The 27,322-nt window shown below is 32.2% G+C and overlaps 2 protein-coding genes across 3 annotated transcripts in view; one reads left to right on the top strand and one right to left on the bottom strand.

Moving 5' to 3' along the window:
• The window catches only part of LOC143042159 (uncharacterized), a 43,828-nt gene extending 36,841 nt beyond the window's left edge, over positions 1-6,987 (bottom strand). The window contains exons 1-5 of the mRNA XM_076214423.1: positions 6,843-6,987; positions 4,360-4,528; positions 2,231-2,388; positions 1,866-1,995; positions 384-535 (exon numbers count right to left, since the gene is read on the bottom strand). Coding sequence (XP_076070538.1) covers positions 384-535; positions 1,866-1,995; positions 2,231-2,388; positions 4,360-4,528; positions 6,843-6,897 — 664 coding nt within the window. The 5' untranslated portion in view covers positions 6,898-6,987. The remainder of the gene's footprint in view (positions 1-383; positions 536-1,865; positions 1,996-2,230; positions 2,389-4,359; positions 4,529-6,842) is intronic.
• Positions 6,988-19,905: 12,918 nt separating this feature from the next.
• LOC143042158 (uncharacterized) lies at positions 19,906-25,687 on the top strand. Of its 2 annotated transcripts, none has more exons than XM_076214422.1 (5): positions 19,906-20,015; positions 21,635-21,790; positions 23,162-23,243; positions 23,901-24,085; positions 24,868-25,687. In XM_076214422.1, exons 1-5 carry the CDS (start codon positions 20,013-20,015, stop codon positions 24,955-24,957), a joined length of 516 nt encoding a protein of 171 aa, XP_076070537.1. In that variant the 5' UTR covers positions 19,906-20,012; the 3' UTR covers positions 24,958-25,687. The 2 variants fall into 2 exon arrangements, with proteins under 2 accessions (XP_076070537.1, XP_076070536.1); XM_076214421.1 differs by lacking the exon at positions 19,906-20,015 and adding an exon at positions 20,291-20,314.
• The last annotated feature ends 1,635 nt before the right edge of the window (positions 25,688-27,322 follow it).

Below are 27,322 nucleotides of genomic sequence, written 5' to 3'. Positions count from 1 at the left end.
ATATTGATGCAAATTTCGTTTGACATTAATAATCAGACAACAATGTCATTTAGAACACATTTGTTTGTGTAATCATATACATTTTAAATGGTATAGTTTGGCGTTTGTGGTTCTATTTCTACCGGGCGATTGACTGTTTACATGCAACTCTTTCTTTTGTGGAATATTAATCATAACACATGATGACTTATCTGATCAAAATAGAGGTTAATACAACATAATTTTACAATGATTGTATGCAATTGTATAGTTTTCTGAACAGATGAAGTAACGTTTTATTTATAGTTGAACAGAAATTAAGTTAAGGTGAATTAACTATAATTGGAAGATTATAGGCAGCAGAATTTCTCATAACTCCATTATAGAAATATAATTTATCTCACATCTAAAAGCTTTCGACCTAGCCTTGCAATCACCCATTAAATGAATCGTTCTTGGACACTGTGATATTAGACCTTCGTTTCTATTACACTTCATATCCATAAATCGTCGACCTTTCTGGGTGGCAGAAATGACATTGATGGAAAAATCTTTGCTGAAACGTTTTAATAAATTATCTCACTAACAACTCATATAACGTTTTATTACATCCGTAGTTGAAGTTGCAATTTAACGTGACGGTACCCAAATTGCACCTATTTTGAGAATTGTTTCACCTAAGTTTTTTATGATTAAGACAAAAATGTCAATTCTGTGTTTACTTAGTAGCCGTATCCTTCTTTATTATATAGGTACACCACTTTGATTTTTAATCCATATGGAACCATAGAAAAATTGGTCTAAACTTACCTCCAAACCATCAATGATTCTAAAATAAGGAGTACCCAAATTGCATCCATGCTTAAATTCGCATCGTCAAAAGTCTGATAACAAAGCATTTGTTTAATTTCTTCAAATATTTTAAGCAATTGGATACAAGTCCATGCTTACTCTTCATTTTGTTTTAAATGGATACTTGTAACATATTGTATTTTCTCATTTTAAAACGATGACGTTTTGATGATGTCGCATAGCGACGTTTCGGTACATTTTGCTTTTTCAGTTAACAGTACATTTTGCTTTTTCAGTTAACACTTCATCTGTTGATAATACTGTGAACGTTTTGTGCATATCTAAATAGTTTTACCTATGTTGACAGATGTGCATAGTATCAAATAAAAAAAAATACAAATTGTTTAGTCTCTAGGAATCTTGTAAGATTTCCGCTGCTATTTTTGCTAAATAGGTACAATTTGGGTACTCGGTGCAATTTGGGTACCGTTACGTTACACATTTGTGCATCTGAAACAACACTACACACCAAAATGATTTATTTCCCTATCCGATGTATACATTTTTAAACTAGATACCCTAATGATGATTCAGGCCAAGTGTGGTTTAATTTGGCCCAGTTGTTTCAGAGGAAAAGATTTTTGTAAAAGTTAAAGGACGACGAAGGAAGATGAAGAACGGTGGACGATTGACGCCAAATGATGAGAAAATCTGATTTTTCGACCAGGTGAGCTAAAAACGTAAAAATATGTACAATTTCGGTACCGTCGCGTTAATTCTTTTTTTCACATTTTGAAAAGTGACTGACACTTTCGTGTGCCGAAATATCTGCGATATGAAATTAACATGTTAGGCATGCCATATTTCGTTTACTTGAATTTAAATAACACAATGAAAATTATTTCGAACAGGTCATATATATATATATATATATATATATATATATATATATATATATATATATGTGTGAAGGGGAGATGCAAAAAAACGGTGTTCTTTTTTTTTTAATTTAATTTTTATATTTCATGGCAATATGTTCTCATTACCCGACCTATTTCCCCATTAATTCAGATAATTTGATTAATGTTAAATACCTTTCAAAACCAAGCATTTGGCAAAACTTTTCGTCAGCAACATTTGTGTTACACACCTGCACATAGGATTTATCTATGAAAAACTCAAGTACAACGTCTTCTTTAAACCGCCTCATCCTCCACATCTGTTCTGTAAAATAATTTTGACGACCAACAATTTTTATCTATCGATTCAATGAGATCTATTATAATGGCGAAGATATATCCAAAGATGACACGTTTTGCTAGTTTTAATGATACTCTAGGCCTTCCCATTACGAATAGATGTGAATTAGAATGAGATATACCCTTCCTTTTTCAATTAAAATAAAAGACTTATTTGTCAATGTTTTAACGAAAAGACATAGAGGCAAATAAAATTTTACCACATCGAACGCCTACATCCTCCGAATGATCGCAGTCATGAATTCCCCAGGTTGTATGTTTACAGTCCATTATGTCCTGTTCAGTTCCAATACATGTAACATCGTCAAGAGTTATTGACCTACGTCCATAACGATAATTGAGTTGCACCTTCGCATTACTGGAAAACAAAGACATACAGTACAAATAAAAGATGACCTTCAAATAGTTATCAAAGGTACCAGGATTATAATTTAAAACATTATGTTTATTTCATACATCCAACTTGCCAATATGAACCTACGACCACTCGCACTCGATCGAGCGGTAGATCCTAAACGAATGAGGACTTTATTTTATATGAACATCTTAAACTGGTATTTTGTACAACAGAAGGAAAAAAACATAATCACAAAAAAAAAAGTTATTTTATTACGTTCAGGGAAATTGTTAATACATCCAAACAAAATATATTTTATGGTGTAATACCAAACCCTTAACGGGAGGGATTGTAATCAATATTGATGGAGACATGATATTTCAATCAGTTTATTTGAGGTCCGGAGCTGGAATGTCAGTAACTGCTAGTAGTCCTTTGAGTTTTGCTGTGCGTATTGTTGTGTGTTTGTTTTTTCTACCATGGCTAGAGGTATATGAGGAGGGTTGGAATCTAAAAAAAAATTAACCTCGCCGCCCTTTTGCACCTGTCCCAAGTCAGGAGTCTTTGACATTTGTTAGTCTTGTGTGATTTTGAATTTTAGATTATTGTGTATGTTTCGGAGTCTATTATGACATCCATTACACTTAACTAGTATACATTTTTGTTTAGGGGGCAGCTAGAGAACGCTACTGGGTGCGGTAATTTCTCGCTGCATTGACAACCCATTGGTGGCCTTCGGCTGTTGTCTGCTCTTTGGTCGGGTTGTTGTCTCTTTGAAACATTCCCCAGTTCCATTCTCAATTTTAATCTATGCTTATATATGTATGTAATTTAATTTATAATCGATGAAGTTGATACTGTCAATTAAACTTCATTATAATCCCTCTTTATTTTATGGGCTTTCATTTTATATACTTTGTACATTTCAACATTTAAGCATACCTATTGCGATGATTTTATTGATGCGAACAAATGCGATTGGGTGAATTTTTCTCGAATTTTGATATTTGATATATATATAACTCGTCTAAACATCAACCCAACAATGTTAGATCTGTAAATTTGCTTTCGCAAATTTTTTGTTCTTCCCTCGCCGGGATTCGAACCCATGCTACTGTGATATCGTGACACCAAATCGCCTGCACTGCAGCCGTCCCGCTAATTTGAAATAATTGATGCACGCAACAATTTTAAAATTAACAAAATCTTTAATTTATTCCTTGAAATATGTGCATCTTAAATTGTGTTTTGTTGCATAAGGTCTATCAAGTTAGCCAAAGAAGTAAAGATTTTCTACAATTATTTTGGTCATATTCGAAGGAGAATATCAAAATGTTTTTAACTGATTCAGACATATCACCTCTTCTAACTCGCCTCAATCAACGATTTATCATACAAAGACGGCATATAAGTTTGATAAAACACTTGTTACAGTTCGTAGGAAATCCCACAGAAAAAAAGATATACTTGTTTAGAAAATTCCCGAGAATGACTTTCACTTCTTTTTAAAGAATTTAGAATTCTTCAGGTATAAATGCAATTGTATAAAACATGAAATTGCGGTATTTTGAAAGATCTTGAAATGAACTCGTCATACCAAGATTGAGACGTTGTTATTGCGCAAATTGCACGTTTCGTCTATAAATCACTCATCGGTGAAGCTAGACTCGAAGAAAGTTAAAAAGGACAAATAAAGCACGAACTTGAAGAGCATTGAAGACTAAAAATTCCTGAAAGTTTTGCAAAATACAACTAAAGTTATCTATTCCTGAGATTAAAGCCTTGGTATTTCAAAAATTCATGGTTTTGTATACAGTTTACTTATAACAGAGGTGTTGACTTATGTACTGGTGATACCCTACTTTCCTTTTTGAATTTTCCTCAGAGTTCAGTATTTTTTGGTATTTTACTTTTTTATAATTACATCAAAAGACATTTCTGTCTAGTATACTAGTATATGAAATAAATGATAGAGATTGTATTGATACTAACCCTTCAAATCCCAACATTCTACAAACCACTCTAGCTGACGACTGATTGAAGGCATCATCGCAGACATTGCCCCATTCGTGATTGTAAAATACCTCCAACCGTCCCTCATAGACATCAACTCCATTTTCGTAAACGGATTTTCCATCAACAAGTCTTACTTGGGATGCATCTGGAAAACCATAATTATACTTTATATGTAAATCTTTTATGTAAACAATAGACAAATCATAATTTTTTGGTTTTCTATTGGTAGAATAAGATTTAAATACGTAAAGGGAAACTTTTTAAGCTTCCCCAGACTTAAGTACACGATTTCCAGTACAATTTTAAAGTTAAGATTTCTGTTTATGAAATTGAAAGATATAAAAGATTTGGTTTGCATGACTTTTTCTGCTTCAACCATTTCTTTGGGTAGGGGTAATATTTAGCTACATGTATGATGGTTCAAATTCATAAGATCGGATTCGTTTATAGGCCCAGGCCGACTGGTCGGTGTGCCTTACTTCAATTACTCTCTGGCTGTCTTTCAAAATTACATCACTGGAATTCAATCATGAATATGCAGTGTTCATACTCGTATTAAGAATGTCTGTGTCATCTTTGTAAAAATGAAAAAAGGAAAAAGTTACCAAAAGTCTTCCATTTGTTGGTCGAAAGGGCTTTAATAAATAATGTTGTTGTACTAATATTTAAATGACAAATATAAATTTCACATCTAAGGACTGCATAGCTTCTTAAATTATAAATGGAAGGTATACACTGTGTTCTGTTATAAGGAACACATTGCAGATATTTGATTCTTAATTACACTGTTAATACAACCAGTAACAGTAGCATATGACATTTGACAGGATAAATCATTTGTGAAAGACTTTTTTCCATACGGGTTACATTTATTTCAGTTTCCTTTAAAATTTACAGTACATTTTGTTTCTAAAGCTCTAGCAACAGTTAAAGCTGCAAAACAACACGATTAAATTAGAATGAAATTAAAGATATTCATTTTATAAATAAAAAAGTAGCTCGTCTTTAAAAACAATGTACTTTTATTACTTAGACACAGGGGGATAAATTGCGATGTTTCCGACGGGGTCTGTTTTGAAACTCGCACTTCAATTAATTTTCGATGCAAACATTATGTACATATAATTGTGTAAAATAGTTAACATGGCATACACTTATAAGACGAACAAGTCCCGTGTTGTAGTACCGGATATTGTATATATGTGGACGTGACATTCTTGTTGTATAGCTAAGAGCAGTTCAATGTACCTAGTATATCTAATCAGTAAGCCTGTGATTTATACAGAAAAAGATGTCAGCACAAATAAGATATTAGCCAAACCCACATAGAAAAATAAACTTTGGGGAATACACGGAATAGGGGACAGGTATGATTTTCATAAATACATTGTGTTGTCTAAGAAATTCCTAATAACACAAAAAATATACAAGTGCAAAAGACTATTGCGCATATGTTGCGCATATGTAAGTCTGTGTTTTCACTATTTATCTTTATTTCTTTTATACACAGATGTTTTGCAATATTTCAGTAAGATAATAATTTTAAATCCTCATAATCAAATGTTTACTGATTACTTTCCTCCTTATATTTCAATAATTCTTATAAAAAAGGTTCATTTCAACACATTGTATAACACCAGAACACAAAGTTTAAAAAAAAATCAGAATATAAAAACAATAAACACGGCCGGCATCTGGTTTTAACGTATTTTCTGGTGCCAACCTTGAATTAAACCTGAAAGAAAATTGGTCCAGATGAAAATTGTGGTCCCTAATCATTTGTATGGAGTTAATATTGCTGCTTGGTTTTTATCCAATCTAATAACAAAAATAAAACTCATAAATAATTGTAAAAGAAAAATAATAATTTCACATATGACGAGTAACAAATGTAGCACGACTACAAACCATTACGAAATAAGTATAAATGTTCGTCATATATTCCATGTGTTTCCCTCGTATTTAGTTTGTAACCCGGTATTTTTTTTCGATTGATCTGTTTATAACTGTTGAACATTGGTATACTACTGTGCCATACCCTCTTGAGAAATAAAAACTTGAAACTTGTTGCCTTTATCTGTATCAATATTGCTTTTGGGGGATCGAAAATTATGAACGTACAAAATTATAACTATTTCTAGATCAGATGGAAAATATGAAAGGTACATTTATTGTAAAGAATATCTTGAATATTGCCCAATATTAAAAAAAAAACGAAATATGGATGGAAATCGGCTGAAAGTTATCAATTTCACCACTTTAAGATAATAATTACGACACTATACCATGATTGGTGATCTCGTATGATTGATTTGTACATCTAATGTAAAGGCATTGTTTTCATATTTTGAGGTTGTTTCAAATAGTTCCCAAAAACTTTATTTTCCTGTGTCGACACAGAGCGATTAAAAAGATGATTCACTTCATTCGTATACAAAACATTTAAATTATTACAATACCTGTTACTTGTCTGGTGAAACAATAAAAGACAAGATATGATACAATCCAGTCCATCTCTGTTGCACAGACGTCTGTAAGTTAATTTCAGACACACATTAGTGAAATAAGATCATAATAGAAAATTTTCTGTTCTCACTAGCTGAAAGATTCTTACCAATTAAGTGGTCATATATAATATTATGCAATTGAAACAATTAAAAACGAAGTATTCACATGACATATGTATCAAGTGTGTTTACAATTGGCGGGCAAGGGAACAAGGAGAAGGGTTTGCGACAAGGGGCATTATGTTGTACTTATCGAGGTACATTTACTGAGGTGACCAATCTGGTTGAAGTTGTGACCATATTTATCAATTGGGAAGTCTCTTTTGATAAATCTGACCCTTGTTTGCACAATGTTTCCTTTGATTTTATAAAATCTACCAAGCTTTTACATTTTATAAAGTAAAGGAAACATTGTGCGAACAAGGGTCAGCATTATAAATAGAGACTGCCAAATTGATTAATATGGTCAGAACTTCCAAGTTCAACTCGCGCACATTTCGTCTGTTTAAGACTAGTCAGCGGTAAAGAATAAAACCAGTTCCCTCGTCAATATGTCAAACATTCATTGAATTTATAACCAATAGACAGTATTCTGAGCAATTTTGAACATGTTTATTTTAATTTTTTCGTATTTCATCGATAAACGGGTTCGTTATTTAGAGTTTACATTTAAAACTAGTCTAAGTTTAAAGTTTAAGTCACCAAGAACTTTTTCAAACCAATATAGAATTGTATATGATGAAAATCTTGTTTATGACCAAATGATAGTATCCATGCAGAGGAAAGTTTCCAAAATAACTTTCTTCAAATTTTCGATAATTTCACTCAGATTTGTATAGATACAGTCTGTGGTTATAGTTTGTCACTTATAAATCAAGTACTAGTACGCTTTCAATAAAATTGAGAATGGGAATGGGGAATATTTCAAAGAGACAACAACCCAACCAAAGAGCAGAAACAGTCACATGAGTCTTCAACGCAGCGGGAAAATCTAGCACCCGGAGGTGTTTCTAAACCGGCCCCTTAATTAAATTGTGTACTAGTTTAGAGAAAAAATGAACGCCACATTTAAATCCAAAACATATAAATGAATTAAGATTTAAGAAAACATTCAAGACCTACAAATACCAGAGGCTCCTGACTTGAGATAGTGTGGCGGGCCGGGTTAAATATGTTTTGTAAGATCTCAACCCTCCCCTGGATCTAATGTAGAGTAAAGAAACACATGGCAATACGCACAGTAAAAATCAGTTTAAGAGATTTAAGAAAAGTCCGAATCCTATGTCAGAATTGGTCAAAAAAGAAACTAAGCAAAATAAAATTAACTATTAAGCAGTTACTGGCATGCCAGCTTCAGACCTCAATTAAACTGATTGAAAGATTATGTCTTTATCATATTAAAATTAAGTACAATCCCTCCTGTGAGGGGTTTAGTATCATACCATCCTAAAATATATGAGAACAGCTGGTTTTAAAATAAATCTGTTTATTTCAAATACAAAGACCCTATGATTGAATCAATATTAATACCAAAATATGTTATCTTTAATGACCTGAAAACAGCTATCATAACTATATCCTTTCCAAATAAGTCTGTTTAAAGTTTTTGTTAAGCTTTTGAGGTGAATGCCAACATGTTTGTGCTAAGTAAAGAATATTATTGCATAGCAATATAATATTTCCCACAGAAAGTAACCAAAAGTTAGCGTGCAATAAATTCTAATATTGCACTAGTGCAATAAATCTTCAAAATCCATGACGTCATCAATGACAAAATCTTAGTTTAAACCATTTTTCACTTTCAATATTATATTGCTATACAATAAAAGGGTTATTGCATGAATATTGGGGAATATTGTCCCTCGTAGAACATATATTGCACTCGCAAGCTCGTGCAATATAAAATTCTACTCGGGACAATATTCCCCAATATTCATGCAATAACCCTATATTATTCCATATTGGTATTATTTTAGTAGGTTTCTCTACATGAATTGGATTTTGAATAAAAAAGCATATTCACCTGAGAAAGTGTTATTCACCGCGCTAAACGTCACGCGCTTTTACATGCAACGTTATGGTAAAATGTTTCATGTAAAAAAAAAAATGGTATATGTTTGTCATTAGATACATTTTCTTCTCTCGGACTATGGAATAAAACAATTACTGTCTTTTGATGAGGTAAATATGGGGTTTTATTGACTTTTGAAAAAATGATATTCACTGAGGCCGACGGCAATTTTGTACTTTTTTTATACTTTTGGTATAATATTACACTAGTGCAATAAATCTTCAAAATTCATGACGTCATCAACGATTAAGAGCATACGATACAGTTTTGATCCCGTATTTACAGTTTAATGAAAATTTCCATATAGGCTTTTTACAGGACGCCGAATGGGTCTCTTGTGATTTTGTACTCGAAATTCAATTTTGTACGGACAAAAGTGAGTTTTGTTCAACAAAAATGAGTTCAGTTTAACAAAATTTGTAGCATACTACAAATTTAAGATTTTGTCATACAAAATTATCTTTCAGTGGACAAAAGTTACTTTTGTCATGACAAAATTCATTTTTGTAACACAGACTTTACTTTTGTTTCCTAATTTGAAAATTGGGCGAATAAAGTCAATTTTGTACGCAAATTTGATTAGCTTGGATACTGTGAACTAATTTGCATACAAAATCGACTTTTGTGACACAAAATTGACTTTTGTAAGACAAAATTGGCATTTGTGAGACAAAATTGACTTTTGTGAGACAAAATTGACAAAATTGAATTTTGTCTCACAAAAGTCAATTTTGTATGCAAATTTGTTTGGTTTGGATTCTGTGAACTAATTTGCATACAAAATCGACTTTTGTGACACAAAACTGACTTTTGTAACACAAAATTGACTTTTGTGAAACAAAATTGACTTTTGTGACACAAAATCGACTTTTGAGAGACAAAATTGACTTTTGTAAGACAAAATTGACATTTGTGAGACAAAATTGACTTTTGTGAGACAAAATTGACAAAATTGAATTTTGTCTAACAAAATTGAGTTTTGTCTCACAAAAGTCAATTTTGTGTCACAAAAGTCGATTTTGTATGCAAATTAGTTCACAGAATCCAAACTAAACAAATTTGCATACAAAATTGACTTTTGTGAGACAAAATTGACTTTAGTGAGACAAAATTGACTTTTGTCTCACAAAATTGAATTTTGTCTCACAAAAGTCAATTTTGTCTCACAAAAGTCAATTTGTCTCACAAAAGTCAATTTTGTCTCACAAAAGTAAATTTTGTCTCACAAAAGTCAAATTTTGTCTCACAAAATTGAATTTTGTCTCACACTATTGACTTTTGTGTTTTAATTTCCATATCAGGTAACAAAAGTCAATTGTGTATGCAAAAAAGTTTATATTTGCATACCTTTTTGAACAAAATTGACTTTTGTCATGACAAAAACAAATTTTGTCTACAAAAATGAATTTTGTCATCACAAAATTGAAGTTCTCATAAAACAAGTCTGTATCACATAGTTTTGTAAGACAAAAATGATTTTGTTATGACAGAATTGAATTTTGTACAAAACCACCATAGTCCCATTCGGCGCCCCGTAATTTTTTGCCTGATTTAATCAAATATGGAATAAAAAATAAGCCTTCATGTGCTACTTTTTGAGTTAAATGAGGTCGAAATTTTGTATATTTGCTCAAAATTCGGATTTGTGGCCGAATTTTTCCTTTCGAAAGAAAGACATAACTTTTTTATTTTAAAAGATAAACTCAAATTGGTTTTTGTTAAATAATTTGTAATTTCTGTATTTTATAAGTATCATAAAAATTTATGCATTTTTTATTCAGAATAACTCATATTTATCAAATGGTCATGAATTGAGAAAAAAACGTCATTTTTTGCTGTATATTTACCAAAATTAAAAAAAAATGCACTATTTACAATTTTGTGAAATTTGGTCCACATAATCTCCCTGCAATATGAAACAAAATGCCGTTTTGAAAAATAGGGGTCCATGCACTCGTTTTCAAATTAAATCAGTTTGAATGATAAAAATCGGTCGAAAAATGCATCTTTTCCCGATATGTCACAGTTTGACGTCGCGAAAATAACATTTTACATTAGCAACGTCATTACCTCCCCTGTAACTGTATCGTATGCCCTTTTACTTTCAAATATTATATTGCTATACAATAAAAGGGTTATTGCATGAATATTGATCAATATTGGGGAATGTTGTCCCTCGTAGAACATATATTGCACTCGCAGCTCGTGCAATATATTCTACTCGGGACAATATTCCCCAATATTAATGCAATAAACCTATATCATCATAAAATATTTGATGCGAAATACTGGAACGTATAAGATGTATGCATGTTGATTTATATTTACGAATGATGTCCTTATACCAATGTTAAAATTTGGTAAACGTTTTGACTAGTTTGTAATATCGCCTTTGAAAACCCTGGTATAATATTTTTTCATACAGAGATTTCTTTCGTTGAAATCAAATACATTATTTTAAATACGAACGAATCAAACAAGTTGAGATATATAAACACCATAAGATGGTGACAAGGGAACGTCACCATCTTAAATGGACAATTTAACATAGGAAATGAAATATCATCTCATTTATCATAAATTTTGATTTTAAGCTTGCCGTTTAAGATATATATAGATATTCAGGAAAGGGCAGTGTTCGTTATTAGTATTGGCTTTATTTAAAGTCAGTTTGGCAGGATAAATCTCTTTGGTATACATACTGAAGTCGTCTTTATTGAGAGCCAATATATCATCTAAATATCTAAAAGTGTTATGAAATTTTCGAATCAGATGTTGTTTCGATGGTTCTTTGCTGATTTTAGTCATAAATTGTAACTCATAACAATGCAGAAACAGGTCGCCAATAAGTGTTGCACAGTTGGTCTCCATGAGAATTTCGATAACTTGTCAAACCTTAATAGAATTTTATGAACGGTGGCAGAAGCGTTTTTATAATTGAGACATAATGTCTGAAGCAAACTTTTGAATATATATTTGTTTTTTTCATATTCAGTATTTTTCTGATAAATGAACTTAGTTGTAACAGTAAACTTTCACAGACAGTCAGGGATTGAATTTGTTTCCTGGTAAATTTTTAAACCTAAATTGATTGTTATGAAACTTTGACAAACGCTTACCATCAAGATCAAGAGATAGCATCTGAAGAAAAAGTTTAATAATTCTGTATTTTTCCGGAAAAAGAAACTCACTTTTTACAGTTAACATTGCATATTTACACTGTCATATATGAAAAGGTATTTCGGAGCTATGATAAGCGCTTTGTACTTTTCTTTAACCGTTTAAAATTTCCTTTGGTATTGTCTTTGCACATTGTTGAAGGCCGTACGGTGACCAATAGTGTTGTTAATTTCTGTGTCGTTTTGGTCTCATGTGGAGAGTTGTTTCATTTGCAATCCGGCCACATCTTCTTATTTTATATTTAAAAGTATTTTGTCTGAAAGACTAATGCAAAAATATGTGTGCTTGATGACGTGAGCAGCGAAGAATATCTGCGGACTTTTTTCCACAAAGTAATCTTCACCTGCAATGTCTATATATATTCCATTCTCAATTTTATATGATAGAACCAACTATTGCGGAAGTGAACACATCATTTGTTTCCGTTTTAAACGGTAACAGTCCTTTGGTCGTTCTTAGAAAATATCAAAAGTCAAAATAAGTATTTTAAAAATCATAATCGTGGTAACATATTAAAGAATTGTGAAAAACTGGGAGACTATTCTTGACTTACTTTTCACCGATGTGATTGGTGACGATGACTAAATTGACGCTTTAATAGACAAACTTGCTAGTAGTTACTTTGTCGATGCTGCTGTTCAGCTTGGATTATTAAGAAGTATTGGTCTTGGTATTTACAACACTGCTGTTACATTGATAGGTCTTATTAATTAAAATAAAATATATAATGAGTAACAATGTGTATGTTAGCTAAATCCTTGTTATGCCCCACCTACCTACGATAGTAGAGGGGCATTATGTTTTCTGGTCTGTGTGTCGGTTCGTTCGTACGTGCGTCCGTCCGGCTGTCCGGCTTCAGGTTGAAGTTTTTGGTCAAAGTAGTTTTTGATGAAGTTGAAGTCCAATCAACTTGAAACTTAGTACACATGTTCCCTTTAATATGATCTTTCTAATTTTAATGCCAAATTAGAGTTTTTTTTATCCCAATTTCACGGTCCACTGAACATAGAAAATGATAGTGCGAGTGGGGCATTCGTGTACTGGTGACACATTCTTGTTTAAATTATTTCAGGGAAGAAGTCGGAAATAATTTCACGTCTTTTGCTTTAGATTTTTTGGCACTGAACATGTTTCACGATTCCTTAAAACATGTGATCTGCTATATGAAAATTATAATTATGTTTAAGACGAATTACATCTAATCTGTAATTAGATATAGGAATATGTGGTATAACGTAAATTTTACATTGAGGTTCTGAAAAAGGAAATCACCAATTCACCAACATTCCAACTGACTCCATTTTCAGAAAACGAAATCTGTAACAAACATAAACTTTTAGCCACCGCTTTACAAGCAGAGCCAAATACAATGAAAGTCCCAACTATGTATTGGCTACCAAAGCTACACAAAACCCCTTACAAATATAGATTTATTTCGTCTTCAAGCCATTGTTCAACTACTAAATTGTCTATTCTTCTTACCAGCACACTTGGTACAATTAAAAACCTGATAATAAATTGTTCAAATAAGGCCTTCGAAAATAGTGGAATAAATTACTTTTGGAGTGTCAAGAACTCGTTGGAAGTACTTGATAAATTGCATGCTTATATTGGTGATTTTGAATCTGTTCAAAGTTTTGATTTTTCTACCCTGTATACCACATTGCCTCACATTCTCATTAAGAAAAAATTCACACACCTAATTAAATGGGCATTCAAAAAATCAGAATGTGAATATATATGTTCAAACTCTTTTAGGTCATTTTTTAGTAGCAATAAACAAAAAAACTATGTTAATTGGACATGCTTTGAAACTATATATGCCCTTGAATTTTTACTAGATAACATTTTTGTTCGCTTTGGGGATTCCGTATATCGTCAGATTATCGGAATTCCAATGGGGACTAACTGTGCACCACTTATTGCGGACCTGTTTTTGTATTGTTATGAGTTACAATTTATGACAAAAATAAGCAAAGACCCATCGAAACAACATCTGATAAACAAAGGAGTAGGTCCGGTAAGGGCCGATTTCGGCCTCAATTTTCAAGTTCATCTAACGAAAGATTTTAGACACTTTCTAAGCACTTAAGTGTCTATTTCAATTGATTCAATTAGTTAATGGGGAAGATTTTAACTTAATAAGTCATTTAAAACGCCCCGATTCAAGCTTAAATATGAAAAATCTATCAAATATGCCAAAAATCGTCACTTTTCAGATGATTTTTGTCAAAAATGAAAGTGGCCGCATCCGTGTTCATCCTCAATCTTTATATATATTATGTATTATCATCAAATACAACTTACATTTCAATATTATGAATGAACACGAATGCGGCCACTTTCATTTCAGACGGAAACCGTCTAAAATTTAACTAAAATGCTACAATTGTGAAGATTTCAGTAATTTAGCATGACTTAATGATGCTAGTACCCGATATATGTGCATTGTTTTGTCAAAAACAGCCCATATATATGTAGCAGAAGCATTCTACTTTGCAATAAATATCTAAACGATTACATTTTCACAATTTTCTAAAACTGCTATATTTTGAGGCCAAAAAGGGGTCTTACTGAACCTACTCCTTTAATAATACTTTTAGATATTTGGATGATATTTTGGCTCTCAATAATGACGACTTCAGTATCTATATTAATGAAATTTATCCTGTTGAACTTACTTTAAATAAAGCTAATACTAACAATGACCACTGCCCTTTTCTCGATCTTGATATCTATATCACTAATGGAAAGCTGAATACTAAAATTTATGATAAAAGGGATGATTTTTCATTTCCTATCGTTAATTATCCGTTTTTAGATGGTGACGTTCCCTTGTCACCATCTTACGGTGTTTATATATCTCAACTTGTACGATTCTCTCGTGTATGTAACAATGTTTTAGATTTTAACGATAGAAATTTATGTATTACTGAAAAATTATTACACCAGGGTTTTCGATATCACAAACTAGTCAAAACATTTACTAAATTTTATCATCGGTATAAAGACATCATTCGTAAATATAGCTCAACATGCAGACTTCTAATACGTTCAGGTATTTCACATCCAATTTTTTATGGAAATATTCTTTATAAAGCACAAAGGTGTCAGTATTCACCTCAGAACCTTACAAAACCTTTGTATAGACTTATTAAGAAGGGATATAATTACGATACTGTTGTCAAGTCATTAAAGATTGCATATTTTGGCGTTAATATTGAGTCACTGATAAGGTCTTTGCATCGGAACTAAACACATTCATTCCAAAAACAGTTGTTGGCATGACACGGGTTATGTTCCTCTCATATATGTTATGATGGTATGATACTAAACCCCTAACGGGAAGGATTGTGCCTGATGTTCATATGATGAAATCATAATCTTTCAGTCAGTCTAATTGAAGTCTGGAGCTGGCATGTCAGTTAACTGCTAGTAGTCTGTTGTTATTTATGTATTATTGTCATTTTGTTTATTTTTCTTTGGTTACATCTTCTGACATCAGACTCGGACTTCTCTTGAACTGAATTTTAATGTGTGTATTGTTATGCGTTTACTTTTCTACATTGGTTAGAGGTATAGGGGGAGGGTTGAGATCTCACAAACATATTTAACCCCGCCGCATTTTTGCGCCTGTCCCAAGTCAGGAGCCTCTGGCCTTTGTTAGTCTTGTATTATTTTAATTTTAGTTTCTTGTGTACAATTTGGAAATTAGTATGGCGTTCATTATCACTGGACTAGTATATATTTGTTTAGGGGCCAGCTGAAGGACGCCTCCGGGTGCGGGAATTTCTCGCTACATTGAAGACCTGTTGGTGACCCTCTGCTGTTGTGTTTTTTATTTGGTCGGGTTGTTGTCTCTTTGACACATTCCCCATTTCCATTCTCAATTTTATAAGAGCCAATCAGAAAATTCTCCATCCAAGTAACAATTCATATAGGTGAACCATTGTAGATCAAGGTACGGCCTTCATCGCGGAGTCCTTGCTCACATCAAGAAGTTGAATCTATAACTCTATGCCATCTTGTGAATGTTTTTCTTGTGAAGTAGACACTGAATTTTTCTCTATTAGGTCTTGGTACATTTCGATGGTTTTTTTTTTTAGAAAAAGGACCAGACGTCTTTTGACAAAGCCCTGACTCACTATTTTTTTAATCATAGATAAACATGACGTTTTATAAATAAAATTGAGAATGGAAATGGGGAATGTGTCAAAGAGACAATTAACAACCCGACCATTTAACAAACAACAGAATAAGGTCACCAATAGTTCTTCAATGCAGCGAGAAATTCCCGCACCCGGAGGCGTCCTTCAGCTGGCCCCTAAATAAATATATATACTTGTTCAGTGATAATGAACGCCATACTAAACTCCAAATTATACACAAGAGAGTTAAAAGTAATACAAGACTAACAAAGGCCAGAGGCTCCCGACTTGGGACAGGCGCAAAAATGCGGCGGGGTTAAACATGTTTATGAGATCTCAACCCCCCCCCTAGTACATCTAGCCAATGTAGAAAAGTAAACACATAACAGTACGCACATTAAAATTCAGTTCAAGGTTCAAGAGAAGTCCGAGTCTGATGTCAGAAGATGTAACAACAGACTACTAGCAGTTAACTGACATGCCAGCTCCAGACTTCAATTACACTGATTAAAATATTATGTCTTCATCATATGAATATCAGGCACAATCCCTCCGGCCGTCAGGGGTTTAGTATCATACCATCATAACATATATGAGAAGAACACAACCCGCGTCATGCCAACAACTGTATTTTTTAAATAAGTCTATTTAAAGGTTTTGTTAGCTTCTGAGGTGAATACTGAAATTTTTGTGCTTTATAAAGAATATTACCATAAAAGATTGGTTGTAAAATACATGAACGTATAAGAAGTCTGCATGTAGAGTTATATATATGAATGATGTCCTTGTACCGATGATAAAATTTAGTAAATGTTTTGACTATAAAGTCTATAAGTAGAATATAGCTGAGAGCCCTTGAATATCGTAGAGTTGAGAAATGTTTTAGCCATACGGGGGTGTAATTGGTATATATAAAAAAGATATGGTATGAATGCCAATGAGACAACTCTTCACAAGAGACCAAATGACTCAAATATTAACAACTAAAGATCCCTATACAGCCTACAACAACTCGATGAGCAAAGCCTTTATCAAATATCATATGGCTGCTAATTCGAGGAAAATTTATGTTTTCATGATTGAAATAGTCTCGTTTTTCATGGTTTCTGATATTGAGGATCATTGAGATGACCGCTGTACAGTCAAATTCGATGTAAATAAAATTGAGAATAGAAATAGGGAATGTCTATCTCTTTGATGTTTTACAAGTGAATAAAGGAACTCCGTCTTATATGAAAATAAGGTAGGTCTGGAAGGAGAAGTGCACAACCTGAAGAAAATTTCTGCTTTCAAATTCAACAAATTATGAGGGAGGATAGGACCTTTATCCGGACTCCGGGATCGGGTGTTTTTAACCTCGGGCTTTCGGGATTGACCCTTTCGGGATCTGGGAATCATAAGTTCTCTTTTCGAATTTCGGGATGTCGGGATTTAAATTTATCTAAATTCGGACCTTGGGATTTCGTGTTTATAAGCCCGGGATTTCGGGATCAGGATACCTCTTACCCCCCCCCCCCCCTAAAAAATGTTACCAATAAGAAACTCCAGCATGTGATAACTTGTTCTCAGTGTGTAACATATTTTTATTGAAATTCAGAAACCATGAACATTTATCGAATTATACAAACTTTATAAATAACGAAGTTGAAACATCATATGCGAAATCACAATTTCTGGTTTTGCCTTTATCGTTATTGAATAATATATTAATGCTTCATTTCCGATTTTATTGTATATGAAACCGGGTGGAAATGGACATCATAAAAACTCGGTTGTAAACATATATGGATTCTTTTATTAAAGGTCTTAGTACTCAGTTGTCTCGTATAAAGACCCTACAAAACATAATTATAAAAGGGCGTATGACATTTGCGCCGATTTTGAAAATATTCATTCTTTCATTTGCGCCGATTTCATTTTTTCATTTGCGCCGATTTTATATTTGCTCTTATTAGGTTTACAGGTACGTTAATACTTGTACATGTACAAAAATGTACTATACTATATAATACCATTGGTAAAATCTGGTTATAAATGATGTTCATTTATGTTAATTTTGATTCATATTGTTCTGGAACTTCGTTGTAACACGATGGACATATTGCACACTGAAACGAGCCAAAGAGGGCCATACATATTGGAAGGTTAGTGTCCTGAAACATAATAACATATCCTACAAATGTACCATAAAATTGTGTAAAGCCAGAGTCACCACGGATTCTATTGTCAAAACACAGAACGAGCATAATCATGTGGCAGATGTCCGAAAGACAGAGGCTAAAGAACTATGGGTACGGTGAAGGAGAAAGTTTGGAGATGTATCTTGTAGGCCTTCTTCCACCTCCCCATGGTGATTAGGGGACAACAGTTATATACATGTTATGATTAACAATTCATTAAATTTGTACAAGTGGCTAACGGAAGAGGTCTATAATGATAAATGAAAAATAACATGACTAGGATGGAGAGTTCTCTCATTGGCACTCATACCACATCTTCTTATATCTATTCACTTGTAATTTACCTGTAAAAAAATCGGCGCAAATGAAAAAAAAATCGGCGCAAGTGAAAGAAAAAATCGGCGCAAATGAAATGCAGATCGGCGCAAATGCAAAACGCCGTTATAAAATAATATAAATACAGGTGCAAAGATGGATAACTCTTATATTCTCTTTCACATCTATAATTCTGTCTTAAAGACTCAACATAAACTTGCGTCTTACATGTATGAGTTTATGCATCTCATAAACTTAATTGCAATAAATATTCTATTACCATGTAAATAACATATTCTACATGAATTCCATAAATAGTAATAAACTAAGCAAAACGGTAAAACATTAAAATATCTACATGCAGCAACTCAGCAACGCAAAGTAAGCAAAATAAGCAAATAACTAACCAAATTATAAAACAACATAATACAACTCTTTGCTTACCTCAAGTGCTAGTTTGAGGTCACAAGACTTCATATGTGTATTGGCTACATGTACATCAAATATTAATTTGAAGATAAATATAAATTTATAACTAATGTGTTCCATGTCTATAATATGAACACATACCAAAAATAAGAAAATCTGTTCCCTTAGATGCTTAAACATAATAAAGGTTTAAAATGAATATTTAACTATTTAATTTACTTCTTATTTATACACAAGAAAACTCTTTCTTTCTATTTAATATCATTTCACTCCAATGCTCTAATATAATCAATATATATATACAAATTTACATTTACAAAAATATGCTAAATTCCACTCTACCACATATAGTTTGATCATCACGTTTCATTTCTTCTTTGTCCTTTAAGCAGGAACATATATTTAGACAATATACGTGTCTCAAGTTGAAATATGAAATTTATTTGTATGAGGCTAAGAAACTGGGGGAAATGCGAGGCTCTTATACACTGTTCCTATTATTATATTATCATGTTTAGACTTAAAAAGAAAAAATAATAGGTATATCCAGAGCCCGGATCCAGAGCCCGGATCCAGAGACACATACATACATGTGTAGATACATGACCCATATGTCTCTGGTCCGTCCGCGTAGTAGTTAGAATATTATGACACGGTAACAATTGTACGTTTAAATGAACCGCGCCTGTAACTTAAATTGATTAAATTTTAAACCAATCAGATTTATCGTAATAATTCAGTGCGTTGTGACATCCGGGAAATAAGCGCCTGTCCGTTTCGAAGATCAACAAAACAGATTATGGTATGTTATTTATATTTAAAACGGTCACTAGTATGAACAATAATGCCGTTTTCATTTCACGAAATTCATCTTCAAGCATTTAAAAGAAGAGTAGATGATAATAAATCTATGAGAGATACATTAAATAATGACTAACAACATGAACAAGATACGAACTTAATTTTGAGCAAGACTGAGCTTGTATGAGCGGCACAGGCTCAATTAAACACTTTTCACTTTCTTTCTGTAAAATATAATATGGGGATCCTAATATGGTGCAAGTGTTGTTCGTGAAAGAGAACGAAGGCTATATGCAACAGGTTTACATTTTTAACAACATTGAAATACAAATTAATTATTGCATTTTTTACACAAAATTAAACTAATATTAGAAAAAAAAGTTTCAAGTTATACATTTTGTATGATATAGGGCATTACAACTGGTATATTTATTGCTTTCTTCTTAACTGACCCAACATGTCATTTCTGGAATCATGTCTTGTTGAAGTCCATACCTTTCAGCATGTTCAGACCTACAATGTATAAAGGTTTACTTTTATAAATTGTTTATAAACTTGGATGGAGAGTTGTCTCATTGGCACTCATACCACATCTTTCTTTGCCCTTTGTAGCTTGCTGTTTGGTGTAACCCAAGTCTCAGTGTTGAAGGCCGTACCTAGACCTATAATCACATGATAATGGTTTACTTTTATAAATTGTTACTTGGTTGGAGATTTGTCTCATTGGCACTCATACCACATCTTCCTATATCTACTAACACCAGGAAAGATCGTCAATTTTGCACCCCTTTATGAGGTCATTTACTAGAAAGAAGGCTTGTTTGTTTCAACTGCTCTATTATAAGTTTCCAGCACTTTCAAAATCGTAATCAGAGTGAAGGGTAAAAATGTAGTGTTGAAATATTTTTATTTCCATAAGTACATAATCTTGATTACTGTTCGACTGAGGGAGGGTGACCCTCTTATTAGATTTTAATTTCCAATATATTATGTGCAGTATGAAATCAAGCATTTCACCCATTTGCTCATCACGTGTTGGAAATTTTGATGCATACATTTTAGTCACTTGGTGATGGAACTCACGTGAAATATTTGATTTAAAACTGTATACAGGAACTGGCCTACTGATTCTCCATTAATTCATGCCCATTATGTTTTGGGTCTGTGTCTTGTTGTCCGCTTGCTTCATGTTAGCATGTTCAGGTAAAAGTTTTAGGTCAAAGGAGTTTTTGATGAAGTCCAATCAACTTGAATATTCATGTTCCCTATGATCATGATGATATGATCTTTCTAATTTTAATGCCAAATTTCACAGTCCACTGAACATGGAAAATGTTTTTTGTGCGAGTGAGCCATCAGTGTATTATGGATATATCGATACATTCTATTTTCTTGTACATTATAACATTAGCATGATTATATAATACATGTATCCTTCATGTCCTTTCTCTATTTTATTATATAACATTTGTATACATCTCCAAATTGCAAGCGAACCACATAATTGTTACACATTTTGTCTTTTGATTCATTGTAATTACTTGATATTTTAATAGCAACATGTATTTTCATTTGAATAAGTCAATAAGATAACTTAGAAAACATTGATGTCTTTTGTAGTCTAGCTACGGAAAAAAGACAGCTCTAGCAGGAGGGGGTAGAAAAAAGGGAGGTGCCAAACCAGATTTGACAGAAGAACAGAAACAGGAAATACGAGAAGCTTTTGATCTGTTTGATACAGATGGCTCAGGAACGATAGATGCCAAAGAATTAAAGGTAAATAGATGTTCCCTCTAGTCTAGATCTTGTTTCTGAAAATTGGTTCAATAATTTCAAAATATATAATGAGCTGGTAAGGAATGTTAACATCAGTAAGGTTTGCTGGTCTGTTCCCACCTACTAAATCTACATTTTACAATAATGTAAGTATATTTTGTAACTAATTATAAATAAACATGTATATAAAGCATCATACATGTATATATATACATTGTATATTTGTGTTGTTTGTTGTATTCTTTAAACTTAAGATTTATACTATTAAACGAGAAGACCTCACTTTGTGTGTTGCTTCTCTTCCTTCCACAATTAATTAATCATCATGCTTTTGTGTCCTAAAGGTACCATGCATAGTAGCATTTGTCATCCTCGCTTATGATTATTTCGTTTGGGTTCTTTTGGGAAAAAAACGAAAATAAAGGTGTCCGTTTATTGTTTCTGTCATCTGACAGACTTTTAAGTCATAGACAACTTGTGTTTAGGACTCTTAAATTGTAATTAATTTTCAAAGGTACTTGGGGACAATTCTATTCACAATTTTCTGTACACTAAAACATATACTATTATAAATAAAGTTTATTTGCTATTTACCTTCATTTCAAGTGAACTATCCACGGCAATCACTGATATAGAGTCTCTTTAATCTGTATAATATATCAGTGATCGCTGTGGCTGATTAATAGTAAATAGCAAATATATTTTACTTACAGTCTGTATGTTTATTATATACAGGAATACTCAAAAATATTTGAAAAAAAAGGGGGAGGGCTAAACAACTTGTCCTCAGTGTCCAAGGCCAAGTACCTATGACTTTTGATACCCTTCCTGTAATTCTCCAGATATAAAATCTTTTATAAAAGTTCATCCTACAACATTTTACATACTTTCAACCACGCTCTAAATGCCTGCAATTTCACAGGTGTGTTTTAGTAATGATGTAAATTAAGGGAATCAATTATTTGAATTGAGCCCATTTCTCTGAAATTGTTGATTAGATTTCAATGAAACATTCCATTCATGTTTATTACTTAGCCTGATTGTGCTTTCCCTAATTATATTATGTCCTTTTTTTTGTTCCTTTTTTTGTATACATTTATCATTGAATATTTTGCATCTATATTTGTACAGTTTTATTACATGGTAAAAGTCTTACCATTTTAACTCCAAGTGTTGACTTACAATGACTTATACTATCAAAACTACTATAAAGGTGTGACATACAAATATACATGTATCTCTATATATATGTCAACAGGGAAAATTATGTAGGAATGTTTGAAAATTCAAAATTTAACAAACCCAATTTAAAAAGTAATGGGGCTATTACCATGATTACAAAATGTAATTAACAAGTATTTTATGTTATAGGTAGCTATGAGAGCATTAGGATTTGAGCCAAAGAAAGAAGAAATAAAGAAAATGATCCAAGAGATAGATAAAGACGGATCAGGTTTGTAACCTTGTCGTTTAACATATGGGTCCAACAAAAGTACATATGTCTGTTTAGGGTTACCTGCAGACCCTCCCCAATTTGAATTCTCTAAATTACTGACCCTAAGCCATTTATTTCCATTGTACATTGTAACTGGTCTCAATAGCGTAGTTAGACATCTTATGTTCACTATTGTGCTTATGGAGAACCATTTTATGGAAACTGGTGACAAAAAAAAAGAAAAAAAAGAAAAGACATTAAGACAGGAAAATTCAAAAAAATAAAGTAGAAGAAAAAATTACTTTAAGGCTAGGGAACAGTCCAGAAAGAAAATATTTACAGTTTTCTTTACTGTAAATAGAGGAAAAACTTATATTACTAGACATCTGTTGCAACATGCACAAAGCAGATACTGTTAATTCCGAATTTATTGCGTGCATTTATTATTGCGATTTTGTCATTTAACACTAAAATATATTTAAATATTTGCAATATTGAGAAAAATCCTAAGTAATTCATATCAAAAAATTCAAAATGCGAGTTTAAACTATTGTGATTACAACTTTCTTTCATTTTTTGCAATAATAAAAACATCGCAATTATTTCTGAATTCACAGTACTTCAAAATTATCATCTAGTATGAAGTATTTTTTTTAATTTCCATTGTTTTTTCAGGTACAATTGATTTCAATGATTTCCTCACCATCATGACACAGAAAATGAGTGAAAAAGATGTGAAAGAAGAAATTCTGAAAGCTTTCAGGTTATTTGATGATGATGAGACAGGAAAAATCTCATTCAGAAACTTAAAAAGAGTCGCAAAAGAATTAGGGGAAAATCTCACAGATGAAGAATTACAGGTAATTACATGTAGCATTGTTATGATTTATGTCATTAATGTCCACTGGCAAATACAAAAATGTATATCATAGCGTAAGAATTCGAAAAATTACAATCAAACATCAATCAAACAAGGAGATAAACACAAGGATTTGTACAACTTGAGGTTTACCACACTGCCTTCAACAATGTGCAAAATGTATGAGTAATTGATATAGTAAGAGATGAAAGGTCTTTTTAGGGGTTACAATATTGATATTCAAAGCAATTCAAATGAGAAAACCACTGCCCGATTCAACATGTTTAAGCTATAAACAACTTTTAACAAAAAATAAGCAATTATTGTTTAAAGTAACAAATGGCAACCACTTGACTACAGGCTTCTGGTTTTAGATTCAATAGATTGGCGTATGGTTAAATATGAAAGTGAGCATCAGTGCTCCTTATCACAACCAGTCAATGGTATTACTTAAAAAAATAACTTTTCAAATTCAAATGGCCTCGTTAGCACTCTCACTTTCACAATTCTTGCCAGATTTCTACAAAACTTAAACTATAGGTAAATATCAACAATATTTTGGACAAGTTCTATACTGGTTGACGACAAACTTTAAAAAACAAAATTATGCCTCTTGGATTTAAAAATAAGTGCAACGTGGGGGGACATTGAAACTCTGTTCTTTTATAATTCAGGTTTTATTGGTCTTGAAGCCACTAAAGCCTTCAAAATTTAACCTTTCACCCTGGGTTCGATTAAAACAATACTGTATGTAATGTTAATTGTTACTGTATTTTATTACAGGAGATGATAGATGAAGCAGACAGAGATGGGGATGGTGAAATCAATCAAGAAGAATTCCTCAAAATCATGAAAAAGACAAGTTTATATTAGAGACATTAGTGAATTTTGTTAGATCTGATTTATCTCCCTTTCAAATCATATTTTGAATATTGTGAAGCATTTACCACTATTTCAATGGGACCAATGTATATCTGATATGAATGTGATGTTTGAGTGAGTAAAAGGTGCTGATGAAGCTATTCTGAGTGAAATTTCATTTCAAAATCCACGACTGTTAGTCATGTTAGTGTTATATCATTGACATTTGCTAGAAAAGGGGTTTTCTCTGTATTTAAAATAATTCTTTTATTGATTATTTCCCAGTCAACTTTACTTCAAATGCAGTTTTATATTGTTTTCTTTATATTTTTGCATTCTGCTTTTGAAATACTGCCATTTTATAACGAAAAATAAGAAACAATATGTATCTGCACAAATTAAAGTATTGACGAAATGGGTAAGAATCTTCAAATTTTGGTTGGTTTCCATCATAAATTGCTAGTCTTCTATACGTCACAGAAAACATGATTTAGCAACTGGCATTTTTGACTTTTCTGTCTTTAAAAAAGAAATGAATACATGTATGAGCTGCTAGCAAACAGATGCAATTGGATCTCACATACTTTCAGGTTCTGTCTAATTTGAATGTCGTCTCAATTAGATATTTCCAAGTTATTTATTTATTTCATATATATATAAATTTGTACTTGTTATTGTATATGTGTACTTTATTGTAAATAAGTATAAAAATAAATAAATTTTTAATGAAAAGTTAAAGAAATTGTGTTTTTGAAGCATAAATTAAATACATTGTTCATGTAACAGAAAATACTAAAAGTATTTGAAACTGCACATAATCCATAAAAACAATAGACATAAACACAAAAAACAAGACATAGTCATACAAGAAAGCCTGACATGGTATAGACACATACATATTGATAACTCTATGTGAAGATTTTCTAAGTCATTCTAATGAAACTTATAGATATAAGAAGATGTGGTATAAGTGCCAATGAGACAACTCTCCATCCCAAATAACAATTTATAAAAGTAAACAATTATAGGTCAAAGTACGGTCTTCAACAAGGAGCCTTGGCTCACACCAAACAGCAAGCTATAAAGGCTCCCAAAAATAATAAGTGTAAAACCACTCAAACAGGAAAACCAACGGTCTAATCTATATAAATGACAGGAGACAAGAGACATTTATGAACCATATCAACAACAACAACTACTGAACATCAGACTTACATAGGACAGATGCAAACGATTGCAGTGGGTTTAAAACATAGTATTATGATAATCAGTCAAACCTAGATTTCTAGAACACATTTAATGTTTTTATTTGACTATAATTCTTAACTGTGATAATCATTGTTAGAGAACAACCTAACTGAAATAGATTAAAATGACCTTTTGATGTTTTATGACATCATGTTTGTGTTCACAGTTTACAAAAACACCAAGTATGTTGAGAAAGATTTTGATAAAGGGAAATAACTCTTCTCGTAAAATCACTGTAATACAAATGTCAACCATTTTAAAATATGTCTTGTATGCCTCTTAGTAACAAAAACAAACACTACATATTTTTTAAGGGGCCAGCTGAAGGACACCTACGGGTGCGGGAGTTTCTCGCTACATTGAAGACCTATTGGTGGCCTTCAGCTGTTGTCTTCTCTATGGTCGGGTTGTCGCTTTGACACATTCCCCATTTCCTTTCTCAATTTTACTACTACAAATTGTAATTAACAGATTTCTTATTTTTGTCATAACATTGCACAGTGTTAGTTATGAGGGTTTTAAACACTTTTGAACATGAGGCGATATTAACAAATCCAATATGGCTGCCAAATCTAAAATGGCCACCAATAGTCAAGAGGCTAAGTTAAATATATTTGTACAAATGCCAACTGTTTAGTTAAAAGTATGCAACTTTGCATAATGAGATATAATGACAATAAACATTTTCTAAACTGAAGCCATCTAATTTAATCCATAAGAAGCATTTGTATCAGTCATTGTCTTTGATCAGTCTTATTCAGCCTGGAACCAACATTCGGAATTGTTCTTATTCCCAGTCAAAATAAACAATAGCACAGCTTCTGATGTATAGTTGTACAAAGAAAAAGAACTCTTTTGTGGATAGTTGTCTCATTGGCAATCATACCACATCTTCTTTTTTATATGTACCCTCAATTGATTAAATGTTCTATGTTTTCATTTTCTTTACCAGCATTTATCATATCTTAATTCATCATTTTTGTTATCATACAAATATATCATGCTTGCAAAGGGTATTTGCCAAAAACACCGGTTGGGAGGTAAAAAAAATATTCAGAGCCATAAGTGTATGTGAAGAGCATAATAATAAAAAAACGCCACACAAATGATATGGGTATCCATCTATGAC

The sequence above is a fragment of the Mytilus galloprovincialis genome, chromosome 8 (genome assembly GCF_965363235.1).
Source record: "Mytilus galloprovincialis chromosome 8, xbMytGall1.hap1.1, whole genome shotgun sequence".
In the NCBI taxonomy this organism is placed as follows: Eukaryota; Metazoa; Mollusca; class Bivalvia; order Mytilida; family Mytilidae; genus Mytilus; species Mytilus galloprovincialis.
The sequence above is the reverse complement of the archived record's forward strand: the minus strand, read 5'-3'. Positions and strand labels throughout refer to the sequence as shown.

Bases quoted from the DNA above. Each gene is read 5' to 3' on its own strand.
- LOC143042158 (XM_076214421.1), top strand. The intron at 21,791-23,161 runs GTAAATAGATGT...TTTATGTTATAG, and splicing joins TAGATGCCAAAGAATTAAAG to GTAGCTATGAGAGCATTAGG. The intron at 23,244-23,900 runs GTTTGTAACCTT...TTGTTTTTTCAG, and splicing joins GATAGATAAAGACGGATCAG to GTACAATTGATTTCAATGAT.